Source organism: Camponotus vicinus, unplaced genomic scaffold (assembly GCF_025532165.1).
Source record: "Camponotus vicinus isolate PSW18456_S1 unplaced genomic scaffold, iyCamVici1.0 SCAF_3, whole genome shotgun sequence".
Taxonomy (NCBI): domain Eukaryota; kingdom Metazoa; phylum Arthropoda; class Insecta; order Hymenoptera; family Formicidae; genus Camponotus; species Camponotus vicinus.
Window position 1 is genome coordinate 6,976,933 of NW_028141967.1, and position 13,318 is coordinate 6,990,250.

The 13,318-nt window shown below is 28.4% G+C and overlaps 2 protein-coding genes across 4 annotated transcripts in view; one reads left to right on the top strand and one right to left on the bottom strand.

The window, feature by feature from the left end:
* Positions 1 to 10,323, bottom strand: part of LOC145968905 (uncharacterized) — a 49,003-nt gene extending 38,680 nt beyond the window's left edge. Inside the window, exon 1 of the mRNA XM_083094794.1 lies at positions 10,182 to 10,323. Coding sequence (XP_082950920.1) covers positions 10,182 to 10,214 — 33 coding nt within the window. The 5' untranslated portion in view covers positions 10,215 to 10,323. The remainder of the gene's footprint in view (positions 1 to 10,181) is intronic.
* Obp59a (Odorant-binding protein 59a) overlaps positions 10,170 to 13,318 on the top strand; it is a 47,496-nt gene continuing 44,347 nt past the window's right edge. The window contains exons 1-2 of one of the 3 annotated variants that reach the window (XM_083094791.1): positions 10,170 to 10,655; positions 11,658 to 11,881. In XM_083094791.1, coding sequence (XP_082950917.1) covers positions 10,590 to 10,655; positions 11,658 to 11,881 — 290 coding nt within the window. In that variant the 5' untranslated portion in view covers positions 10,170 to 10,589. Of the gene's footprint in view, positions 10,656 to 10,704; positions 11,337 to 11,657; positions 11,882 to 13,318 lie in introns of those variants that run through there. The other 2 variants (XM_083094792.1, XM_083094790.1) reach the window with 2 other exon arrangements.

Genomic DNA, 13,318 nt, shown 5'->3' on the forward strand with positions numbered 1-13,318 from the left:
TTCAAAGTAATTGTCGAAAAATGTATCAATGTTAAATTTTGCTCTTCCATTCTCGAACAGCTACACATGTGCATATTTGAGATGTATTTGAAATGTATTGGAAAAATATTGCCAATATGTTTTAAAATACAGAAATATTTGCGACGGATTTGAATAGGATTTGAATACGATTTGCAAATACTTATTGGTATTTCAGCCAGCTTTTACAAATATGTGATCATATTTAAATACAAATACCAATATAGTATTGATATTTGAAATCTTTTAAATACAAATACAGGATTGGTAATTGCTAAAATTATCAAATACCAATATCAATATTGGTATTTGAATTTAAAATATTTAAATATTTTACAGCTCTGCTTATAACATTCCATTTTATTATTTTTTAATATTATATTAACATTAATATAACAATGTTTACTGCATATATCAAGTGACGCGGTAGCGTCGCGACGCCAAGTACATAAAAAGAAAAAAAAACGGGATTCGAGCATTGAAAGTCACTGTTTTCGACGCAGCGCTACCAAGTAGCTTATCCGGAATTGTATGTCAAGTAAACTTTCAATTAAAATATTTCAGAAACTAAAGCCATAATCAAAAGTCTAACGGCATTTTTATATAATGTGAATACAAGCTTTGGATTGCGACCAGTTTGAATAAAATCGGTGCAGTCAATCCCGAGAAATGATAATCGCATATCAGAATTGTGATATTTTTCATTTTTCTTCATCATAAGATTCAGACTCATGAACGTATCTTCGCACGCACACATTCAAAGCGATTTTGTCCCTCAAGCTGCGTTCACACCGCGCATATATGATTATTCGCTTTGGTGTGCAAAAATGCTTTAAGAGACAAAACCATTTATGTACATGTGTGTGCATACGTGTGATATGTGTATATGTGCGTGTATACGTGTGAAAGATTAATTTATTGCATAATAATTTTCAAAAACTTCTGGGGGGTAAAATCTAATATCTCGAAAACAGGGTATCACAAAAATATAAAAACTGTGCCGTTAGATAAGACTTCTAAGTAGACTAATTTATCGTATTATGACAATATTCAAAAACCACTCCTTGGGAGTGAATAATATCTAGAAAATGTAGCCTCGTAAAAATACGCGACTTACGCCCTTAGTTAAGATTTTTTTAAATGCATATATATTTTTTGCAGAAATAATATAAATTTTTACAAAAAGTGGTGATATCCCTCTAGAAACAACCTTACAAAGGTAAAAAAAATACGTTAAGGGGATCCTAAAGTCGACTTTTTTACCGACAAGATGCGAAGAATCAGTTCGATCACTAATCTTTTTATTGGCTACACAGATCGATAAATCCTTTTCCACAATTAAAGTACTAAGAATAACGAAGTGCGGACGCTATAACTTCATGCAAAACACCAAGAAAAGTTACTTATAATTGTGTTAATTACAGTCATGTTACCGACTTTTTGCATCACGTCGTAACAATATTGCTTTAATATATAAGTTTTGCAGTTTGTCTGTGTAAAAGACACAGCGTCCTCACTTGGGATAACATGAAAGAATAATACAGAAGTAAAAGAAATGATCTTAGAAGCTTGTATAAAAAGATTAATGATTGAACTGTTTAGTGTACGTGCGTGCGTGTACAGTATCGATATCAAAAGAGTAAAACCAAACAAAATTAGTTGACGGATAGCATGATAGACGGCACTGCCATCTAAACTTTTATCGACAAGGACAGACAAAATCGTATTTTCTCTTTCCCTCTTTCATGCCTGTGATAATAGTTTATACATATACGCCTTATTATTGCACTCCCTCGTATTTTTTCTTTCGTTTTCTCGATCATATGCTCATTCTGTCTCTTTTTAATCTCTCACTCACTACATATCGCTCAGCTTCATGCTTCACATTACATGTTGCGTTTCTCTCTATCTCTCTCTCTGTCTCGCTCGTTCTCTCTCTCTCGCGCTCGCTCGCTCGTTCGCTCTTTCTCTATCGCTTGCACACTCTTTCTCTCTCTCTTTCCCTCCCTCCCTCCCTCTCTCTCTCTCTCTCTCTCTCTCTCTCTCTCTCTCTCTGTTTTTTTGCTCGGTATTATATTCTTACATTTGCTCATGTTATTTTTACTGTTTTTTGGTTCTTATTACTCTATATCAAAAAAAGCTTTTTATATATATGCATTTTTATTTTATAATATTAACAAAATATAAAATATTAAATTTGTCTCTCTTTCTCTCTGTTTTGTTATAATAAATACACCTATGTAATACAATTTATATATACTTTTTACATTTGCAATAAGAATAATCTTTATGATAATTGATAACAATTCACAACTATTTACCAAGAATAAAGTTTAGTAGAATCAATTTGCATCACAAATATATATATTAATAAAATCACTACTACGAATTACCTCAACTTATGATATAATAATGAAATTTACAAGTTTTACTTTAAGAAAATTTTGTTTTGTTGACAAATATAGACTATATAGTTCTTATAAATTATAAATACATACTTATCAGCTATAAAAATCATGTGATTATTATTATTATTGTATTGTATGAAATAAATAATTAAAATAAAATTGAATACGCTTATACATGTTTAATAATATAAATTGATAAAATCTATCAAATTTTATTTTGTGTAAATTGATTCTATATACATTCAACTTTATTGTTCGTAAATAGCTGCAAATTATGATCAATTGTCCTAAACGTTTTTCTTACTGCAAATGTAAAAAATACATATTAATTGTATTACATAGGTGTATTTATTATAACAAAACAGAGAGAAAGAGAGACAAATTTAATGTTTTATATTTCGTTAGTATTATAAAATAAAAATGCATATATATATAAAATTTAATTTTATATGGAGAAACGAGAATCAGAAAAGTAAAAGTGACATAAGCGAATGGAAGAATATCGGGCAAATAAACAGACAGAGGGAGAAAGAGAGAGAGAGAGAGAGAAGTGCGAATGTAAGAGAATGAAGCATGAAACTGACACGCGCTACGTAGTGAACGAGAAAGATTTAAAATTTAACAATTTATTTAACTAAAAATGATTCGATTTATGTCATGTTTCGTGTCATTTTAATTGTAAAAATCTCATGAATGCATTACAATTATTTTCAAATTGAAAAAATAAAAAATATAAAATTTGTATTTTCTATAGTATAACGCGGAATCATGCTGTGATATATTTACTTCGCCGACAGTACTCGACTCGTTGTTGCGCCGTACTTACGCGTAAGAACAAGGTAGCGCGGAAAAAGAGTCGATCGTGACTAGTGACGTTTTCAATCGAAAGTTACGAAAGTTACATATATTTATTATTTTTTGTATATTTATTTATTTTTATACAATGGTAGTGACGTATAGCGCTAAATGTTTACCTTTGTATGCTCGCCGACTTTCTACAACAAAAAGAGGATGGTTTAAAAGGTAGAACTTTGTTGTCATAATTAGAGTTATGTACAACATGCACAGATTATGAAAACAACACGCTCTGATTATGAAAAAAATAATTTATCCCAGAGGCGATCTATTCATGAGCTGGTTATTTCAGAAAATATTTCTTGTCAAAAGCGGTTTGCATGTGCGCTCTGATTATGAAAAAAATAGTTTATCCCAGAGGCGATCTATTCGTGAGCTGGTTGTTTCAGAAAATATTTCTTGTCAGAAGCGGTTTGCATGTGCGCTCTGATTATGAAAAAAATAGTTTATCCCAGAGGCGATCTATTCGTGAGCTGGTTATTAAAAAAAAATATCCAGAGGCGATCTATTCGTGTGCTGATTATTAAACAAAATATCCAGAGGCGAACTACTTGTGTGCTGGTTATTTTAGAAAAATGTAATCCAAAGGCGCTTTATTCGTGTGCTGGTTATTAAAGAAATGTAATCCAGAGGCGATCTATTCGTGTGCTGATTATTAAAGAAATGTAATTCAGAGGCGATCTATTCGTGAGCTGGTTATTAATAAAAAAATATCCAGAGACGATCTATTCGTGTGCTGGTTATTAAAAAAAATATCCAGAAACGATCTATTCATGTGCTGGTTATTAAAAAAAATATCCAGAGACGATCTATTCGTGTGCTGGTTATTAAACAAAATATCCAGAGGCGAACTACTTGTATGCTGGTTATTTTAGAAAAATGTAATCCGGAGGCGATCTATTCGTGTGCTGGTTATTAAAGAAATGTAATCCAAAGGCGATCTATTCGTGTGCTAGTTATTTAAAAAATGTAATCCAAAGGCAATCTATTCATGTGCTGGTTAGTAAAAAAATATAAACATTTTTATAAAATTATAAAAAGCAATAAACTGTTGCCTTTTTCAAAATGAAATGTTATAATTTAACAAAAAGATCTATATTCTGACTCGTAAGAGTGAGACAAATAAAAAACGCGCCTCAATTTCGCTTATAAATTACTGTCGGAGAGACGAATTAAATACATAAAATATTTTGGTAGCGTTCTCACGGGAATGGGCGATGGAGGGGCCCATTCTATATTTTTCTATATTTTTGCATTTTTATTATATTTTATATATTCTATATTTCCATATTTTTTACAAATGTATTCTGTCCCAATCGAGATAATATGTTGTAAATATTTGTAAATTTTTATTATAAATATAAACATTTGTACACACATGTAACAAACCAAATATGTACATATGATTAAAATATGTGACTTCATATAATATTTTTTTCTAATTCGATTATATGTGAAAAAACAAGCTGTGCTGCATAGATTGTATTTTATAAAAAGTTACATGTGTGATAATACCTACTATATATATATATATATATATATATATATATATATATATATATATATATATAATGTAACTTTATATAAGTTACAATCTATGCAGTACAAATTGTTTTTTTTAACACATAATCAGTATAATGGAATTAACAAAAATACATTCTATGAAATTAAATTTTTTTTCATGTAAATGTTTCTTTCATTATATATATGTATAATTATTTATATAATTGTAATAGAAATTTACAAACATTTACAATACATAGTCTTACTTGTAACAGAATAATAAATTTTTATATTTTATATTGTAAAAAATATATAGAAATATAGAATATATAGAATATAACATATAGAAATGTATATATTTATATATACATATGTACACAAATGGTCAAATGTGTTATTGCTCTTGTAAGATACATGAGAAGATACATAATCAATATAATATATACTATATGTATAGTCATGAATAATCATGAAATTGTGTTTAAATTATACATATGACATGCCAGACATATCTATATTATTCTGTTATCTACATGCTTCGATATGCGTGCGATAAAGAAGCAGAAAGATGTTGTCTGATTTTAACATGTTAAACACAATTAAAAATTATTCTTTGTAATATATATGGTTCATGTATATACAGGGTGTCCCATTTTAAATAACGACCTCAAATATCTCCCGAATAATATGTTTTACAGAAAAATGTTTCAGACAAAAGTTGTATGGTTTCGAGGGGGCCATAAGATGGTACCATTGGTTTGACCTTGAAGAGTTATTTGAAGGTCACGTGAAGGTCACTTCAATTTTTTTAAATGGAACACCCTACATATTTTTGCACATTCTTGTAGCTCATCTCGAGAGCTTTTCAAAACACTATAATTAAGTTAGTTTTCATTAAGTACTTTCCGAGTTATGAGGCTTGAAATCATTTCTTAATTTTACATGAACCGTAAAATATCTTGTAAAATATTCATTTCTCGATTATCTTACCTTAATACTTTTATGTACAAAATAATGAGAGGAATCAATTGGTGTAAAGAAAACACATAATTGTTTCGAAAGAAAAAATGCAATTGTTAATCGCAAATTACATTTTTTTTTAAAGCAAATTAAATTATGTGATATTAATTCGTAATCGATACTAAATGAGTTAAAATTACTTTAATTTCTAAAGCATTTTTTATATGATGTATATAATTTAAAAAAGTTTTACACAAATTCTAAATCGCATAAACGACCTTCAGGTCGAAGTAAGATATGAAAACTTAGCGTGCCTCCTCCCTCTCCCCGTCGTTTTACATATCTTGAATAAAATAAAAAATTTTATTATACAATATACATATATATAATATATATATTTGTTAATCCTTTCATTTAGTAAATACAATTTACATTTTTATAAAATAAGCTTTAGACTACGAATATGCAACTGACAGCCTGTAGGCCAGAAACGACTTGCGAGGCTTTTCAATCTGGCTTGCAACATTCAAACTTTACTTGCAGAGAAAATAAAAAACTCACAAAAAAAGAGATTTCACTTTGCCTAGTCTCCTGTGATGATTTCACTTTGCCTAGTCTCCATGTGATGATTTCCAGGTAATACAGAGGTGACAAGATATATAAGTTCGAAATTTAGCTACGCGCACGCACGATAGCGTAAGGAGTACGCGGCCCGTAGTGTAATTTCAAATTTTACATTGGGCCCATCAAAAATCTAGCTTTTTCATGTTTCAGACTGTATGAATTGAATATGGGACACGCCAAGTTTTCATATCTTATTTCGTCCTGAAGGTCGTTATGTGATTTAGAATTTGTGTAAAACTTTTTTAAATTATATTCATCATATAAAAAATGCTTTAGGAATTAAAGTAATCTTAACTCATTTAGTATCGATTACGAATTAATATCACATAATTTATTGTACTTGGCTAATTGTATTGATCTCATATCGGTTTTTAAATATTTTATTTTTACCACTTTTTTAGATTTTTTTATTTTATTAAAGATTTTTTTATGTACTTGGCGTATTTTTTTACCTTTATAAGGTTTTACCTTTATAAGGTTTTTTTAGGGGGATTTAATAAGTTAAAGCCGTATTCAAAAATCTAACGACACTTTTATTATGTAATGTGAATATAAGCTTTCGATTGCGACCAATTTGAATAAAATCGGTGCAGTCAGTCCTGAGAAATGATGATCGAATATCAGAATTGTGACATTTTTCGTTTTTCTTTTTTTTTCCTTTTCCAAGTTCAGACTCACGTACATATGCTTGCACGCACACACGCAAAGCGAGTTTGTCCCTCAAGTGGCGTTCACACCGTGCATATATGATTATTGCTTCGATATGTACAATACTTTAAGAGACAAAATCATATGCGTGCATACGTGTGATATGTATATGTATGTGTGTACGTACGTGTGAGAGATTAATTTATCGTACAGTAACAATTTTCAAAAACTACCCCTTCGGGGTGGAATTTAATATCTTAAAAATGGAGCCGTAAAAATATGGAATGTCTGCTGTTAAATACAATTTTAAAAAAAAGTAATTTGTCGTATAATAACAATTTTCAAAAATCATTCCTTGTAAAAGCAAATTTCAAAAACCACCCCTTGAGGATGAAAAACAATATCTCGAAAATGATGCGTCGCAGAAATATGGGACTTACTCCGTTAGATAAGGTTTCTACAAAAGACTAATTTACCGTATAATAACAATTTTTAAAAACCACTCCTTGGGGGTGAAATCTAAAATATTTCAGGACGGTGTACTATAAAAATATAAAACCTATGGCGTTAGATAAGACTTCTAAAAAGACTAATTTACAATATAATAACAATTTTTAAAAACCACCCCTTGGATGTGAAATCTAATATTTCAGAAACGGTGCACCATAAAATATAAAATCTATGGCGACAGATAAGACTTATGCCTCTAAAAAAAACCTTACAAAGGTAAAAAAAAAATACGCTAAGTACATAAAAAATACTCTACCTTGTATGCAACAAAATGTTTAATAAAAAAAGTCCTTAAAAATAATTTACAGTAATTTTCCCTCACAAAATTATTTTCCTAAAAAACAAAGCAAATAACTTGTCTAAAAAAATTTAAAAAAAATAAAATATCAAAACTAAATATACTTAAAAGTACTTAAGAGCAATTTGTAAATTTGATATAATATTTGCCGTGAAATATCAATCTTACATTGTAGAAATACTATACATAAATTCTCCCTAAGAAATTAAAACGCATTTTATATTTATTCAGAGAAACTTGATTTTTAAAATATTTAAAATTAACACTAAATGAGAATTAGGATTCTTTTAATTCCTAAAACATTTTTTATACAATGTGTATAATTTAAAATAACTATAAGAAATTTTTTGTATAATTTAAAAAAAAAGGTTTTACGCAAGTTTTAAATCGCACAGTCTCTAAATCGAAGTAAGTTATGAAAACTTGACGTGCCCGGATCATTTACATTATAAACAAATATATCCCCAATAAAATGTAAAATCTTAGATATTATGTAATTAAATATTTAATCTATGTTCGATTACAATCCGGGCATGCCAAGTTTTCATAACTTGCTTCGATTTAGAGACTGTGCGATTTAAAACTTGCGTAAAACGTTTTTTTTTTTTTTTAATTATACACATTGTATAAAAAATGTTTTAGGAATTAAAAGAATCCTAATTCTCATTTAGTGTTGATTTTAAATATTTTAAAAATCAAGTTTCTCTAAATAAATATAAAATACATTTTAATTTCTTAGGGAGAATTTATGTATAATATTTTTACAATGTAAAATTGATATTTCATGGCAAATATTATATCAAATTTACAAATTGCTCTTAAGTACTTGGCTAATAGTAATTATTGATTTCATATTTAGTTTTGATATTTTATTTTTTATATTGTTTTTGAAAAATTATTTGTTTTGTTTTTTAGAAAAATGATTTTGTGAGGGAAAATTACTGTAAATTATTTTTAAGGACTTTTTTTTATTAAACATTTTGTTGCATACAAGGTAGAATATTTTTTATGTACTTGACGTATTTTTTTTACCTTTCTATATGTATATATTTCGATACCTTCGAATGTTAATTAATATATCATTTTTAAAAAAGGTAGAGAATTAACGAAATTTTTATCATCAAGATGTCTCATAAAAATTGTATCAATTCTCGTGAATGGGCAGAGCGCAGTAAATTCAACAGAAAAGTTCTCTACAATTTTGTAATTTTCACAATAATTATTAAAAAGAGATGAATGAGCGCGCATTTCTTGAAGTTAGATTGTGAGATACATACTCTATGTGTCAGCAGCGAATGTCACATAGTGAAGTTTAAGCCGCGCGTATTGCGCTTTCATCTTTTCGTTGTTATGAAACACTCGTTGCTGGCTGCTGACACGCCTAGAGTACACATCCTATGATCTAGTTATATGACATATACGTCAATTCTTTTCAATTAATATTTTAATAATTATTGCGAAAATTGCAAAATGGTAAAGAACTTTTTAGTTCAGTTTACTGCACTCTACTCGGTCACAAGCGTTGATACAATCTTTATGAAACTCCCTATATATTACGTAGCATAATTTCATCACTTTCACTTCTTTGCGGTTCATGTTTTGGTTGATTACTCCGCATATACATACATACACGCGCACGATGATGTATGTGTATATATACAAACGCACTCAAAACTTCTAAATATTAATAATCTAAATATTAATAACATATATCCATTTTGATCTTTAATATTTCCGAATTCTAGTAAGTTTTGTATTTGAGGAATATTTGAAAAATATTTGAAGAATAAATGTATTTTTTATTTATCTTTATAAGAAGTGTTTGAAATACCCATCTTGAATCTGAATGAGAGAATATTTATAAATTTTAATATTAGTCTATAAGTTTTAATATTAATCTATTGTCTACAGAATGCTCACTAACAACAATATTTTATTAGAGAATTGAACATACACACATAAAATTTTCAGCAAATCTGAGAAATATCTGGAAGATTTAAGCAAATAAAAAGAGATTAATATTAAAACAAGTAACAAAATATTAAAACATTTATTCAGACATGCAAAGTTATTAAGTAACTTAAATATCTCTTGTATAGAACTAAATAAATACAAGAGGTACTAAGAAAACTCACTAAAAACGGAAACAAAATCAAATTGGATGTTTATAAATTTCTTTATACACATCCATATATATATTATATATATATATATATATATATATATATATATATATATATATATATATGTTATACCAGATCTTTATGAAGAAAAAAATATATAAACAAATCCTCTTTTACAAAAATGGATTTTTTAAAAATATATTTACAGCACATTTGTAGTTAAAAATTACTTACAAAAAAAATATTTACGAAGCATTTGATGTACATTATATCGTTTTCGATGAACAATCCCTAGAGAACTGATCACTCGAACGCGTTCAAACTCGTGTGATGTATTCCATGAAGCTCTCACTTTCCCCATGATTGGATTCTATTTTTCTTTTTTATCAATTCAATAGTTTTCTTTCACAAAGGACTTATTCGTAACAGTGATCACGGAAATCCGACCAGTAATTTAAAAAAATGCATAAAAAGAGCAGTCGAGCGTGTCTCCATCCGGAGGCATAGAATAATATTTTTGTTTTACTACAATTGTTCATCTGTTAACTCTTACTGGTGATATGAGCATTTATAGTGATACTATATAAGCATTTGTAGTTGAAAAATAAAAAACTTATTCAGAAGGATAAAATCTATTACGAAATGGTCAAAGTGATTCTTATTGTCGCTCTGTTCAGCGTTTGCTTGTTTCTGGTGAAATCAGCGATCGTAAGTAATTACGCGAGAGATATTGTAATATAAAATCTGTTAGAATAGAAAATATTTCTACAAATTTATGCTATCAGTAAAAAATACTTCTCATTATTTTTTAAATATAATATTTTTCTTCATATTTTTTGTTAATATAATAAAACTAAATTCTTATTATTTAAAAAATTACAAATTAAGCTCATGCGTATCTATAGAGTGTTTCGTAAAGAAATCAACGCTCATAAACGGATAAAGCACGGGTAAACTGAACAGAAAAGTTCTTTACTATTTTACAATTTTCGTAATAATTATTAAAATATTAATTAAAAAGAGCTAGAACAAATGAGCGTTTTACGCGGTTAGATTATATAGACCGTGTTGCAAATTTACTGCCAGTACTAAAAATCTATAGTTTATGTCACATACTGTATACTGTTGCCATATTTTAAGTGTGACAGCAGTAAGTATCACATGGCAACGAAGAACTTGATTCTCGTCTTTTCGTTGCCATGTGACACTACCATTGGCGCGGTTGCAGTTTTATGGCTTAACCGCGTAAAATATGCGCTCATTAGCTAGTTTTTTTTAAATTAATTTTTTAATAATTATTGTAAAAATTACAAAATAAAGGATTTTTCTATTCAGTTTATTGCGTTCTATCCGCTCACAATTGTTGGCACAATTTTCATGAGACATGTTGTATAATAAAGACAATTCATTCAATTTTGATTTATTTTTAGAAAATTTACTTAATTAAAAATAATCAAATTAATTAAAAATAATAATTACATAAATATAGCCAATTTGGAATGCGATTTACATTTGTATTTAAAATAGTGGTGGTTAATTAAAATTTATCACCTAAAAAATTTAAAATAATGAAAAATCAATAATCATGATATAAAAATGTTATATCATATGATATAAAAATGTTATATTATATGATATAAAAATGTTATATAATATCTGAAAAAAAATTAAAATTTTGAAAAATTTTTTATCTATTTATATTTCTTGCAGTCATTAAAATGCAGAACAGGTGTCCAACACTCAGATCAATTCCAAAAGATCATGCAAGTTTGCAAGAAACGATCTACAGGTGATAATAATAGCCACGAATCCTCGTTGAGTGTAGACGACGATAATAAAGATCACTCTTTGGATATAAATATATTTGACACAAAATTCCTCCTGAGCAATAAATTCTACAATGCAGATTCTTTGGAGGACTCAAATAACAATCGGTAATTAAAGAAATTTAAGCATGACAAATAATAATTTTAAATAATCAGTGGTAATGATAATTATTAATGATGAAAGAAATTATCATTAAAATACTTCAAAAATCGCTCTATAATGCGTTTTAGATGATAATATATCTCAGTTATTACTGAAATATAGAGTGCGCTCCGAATTAGCTTTCGCTATCTTTCTAGGTATAAGGTTAATGGATACATTCCGAATTATCTTTCATTAACTATTTTTCTAATTATAAAGTTGGTAACACCTTAACTTGATTTTGCTCCGTAATGAATCAGCTGATTAGATGAATAAAGTGATAAAGAATTGATAAAATAGGCAATATGCAAAATGTCGCGTGTTCATGTATGAGGAGTGCGCTCGGGTACAGTTCGTATGTTCTTTTCGTTTGTATGTTCTTTTAAGTATCTGTGTATTACTTATTCCATGGCGTGTGCGGCGCCACTGCTGAGTTTTCTATCTTATTTTATAGTCTTTGCTTTGTGTTTTCTCTCAACGAATTCTTTTTCCTTTTTGTGCAATGCAGTTACGTCGTGATTAAACTACTGTTATATTAAACGAATTCTTTCTTTTTGTCCTACCAAGTATTGAGGTCCAAGCGTACTTTGTCAAAAATAGATTTTATTAATATCAAATAGATTTTATTAATATGAAATAGATTTTATTAATATGAATAGATTTTATTAATATGAATAATCGCTGACAAAAAAAAAAGCGAGATTCCAAAATTTTATTGAAACCGTTATGTAGATTATGAATATTTTTTTTTTTTTAATTTCGATTCTCGCTCTTTTTCGCGCGTTTACGGTGATTATTTATATTAATAAAATCTTTTAACTTTTCATTATCCCAACTTGAACTTAAAAATATTTTATTCAATATAAGTTATTATTCAATATAAGATATTCATCAGCTTTATATATATCAACTTTATAACTAGAAAAATGGCAAAAGCTACATACATACATATATGCATTCATATACAGTAGGCGCCAATAATGCCTTAACATATGAAATTGGTCACATTCGGGGCTAGTAATAACTAAACACATCTCATCCAGCTATTCATGCATCATGATTGTTAGTAAGAAAAGGAACCGACAATATTTGTTTTGAAATTATGCCTACAATCTATTATAAATTGCATTTAAGCAGATGTGTGTGGACAATTCCAAAATAATGTTGTCGGTTCCTTTTTGAAATTACCAGTCATGATTCATGAATAGCTTGATGAGATGCGTTCAGTTATTACTAGCCCCGAATGTGACCAATTTCATATGTTAAGGCATTATTGGCGCCTACTGTACATATGTATATATATATATATATATATATGTGTGTGTGTGTGTGTGTGTGTGTGTGTGTGTGTGCGTGTGCGTGTGCGTGTGCGTGTGCGCGTGCGCGTGGGTTTTTTTGACGTT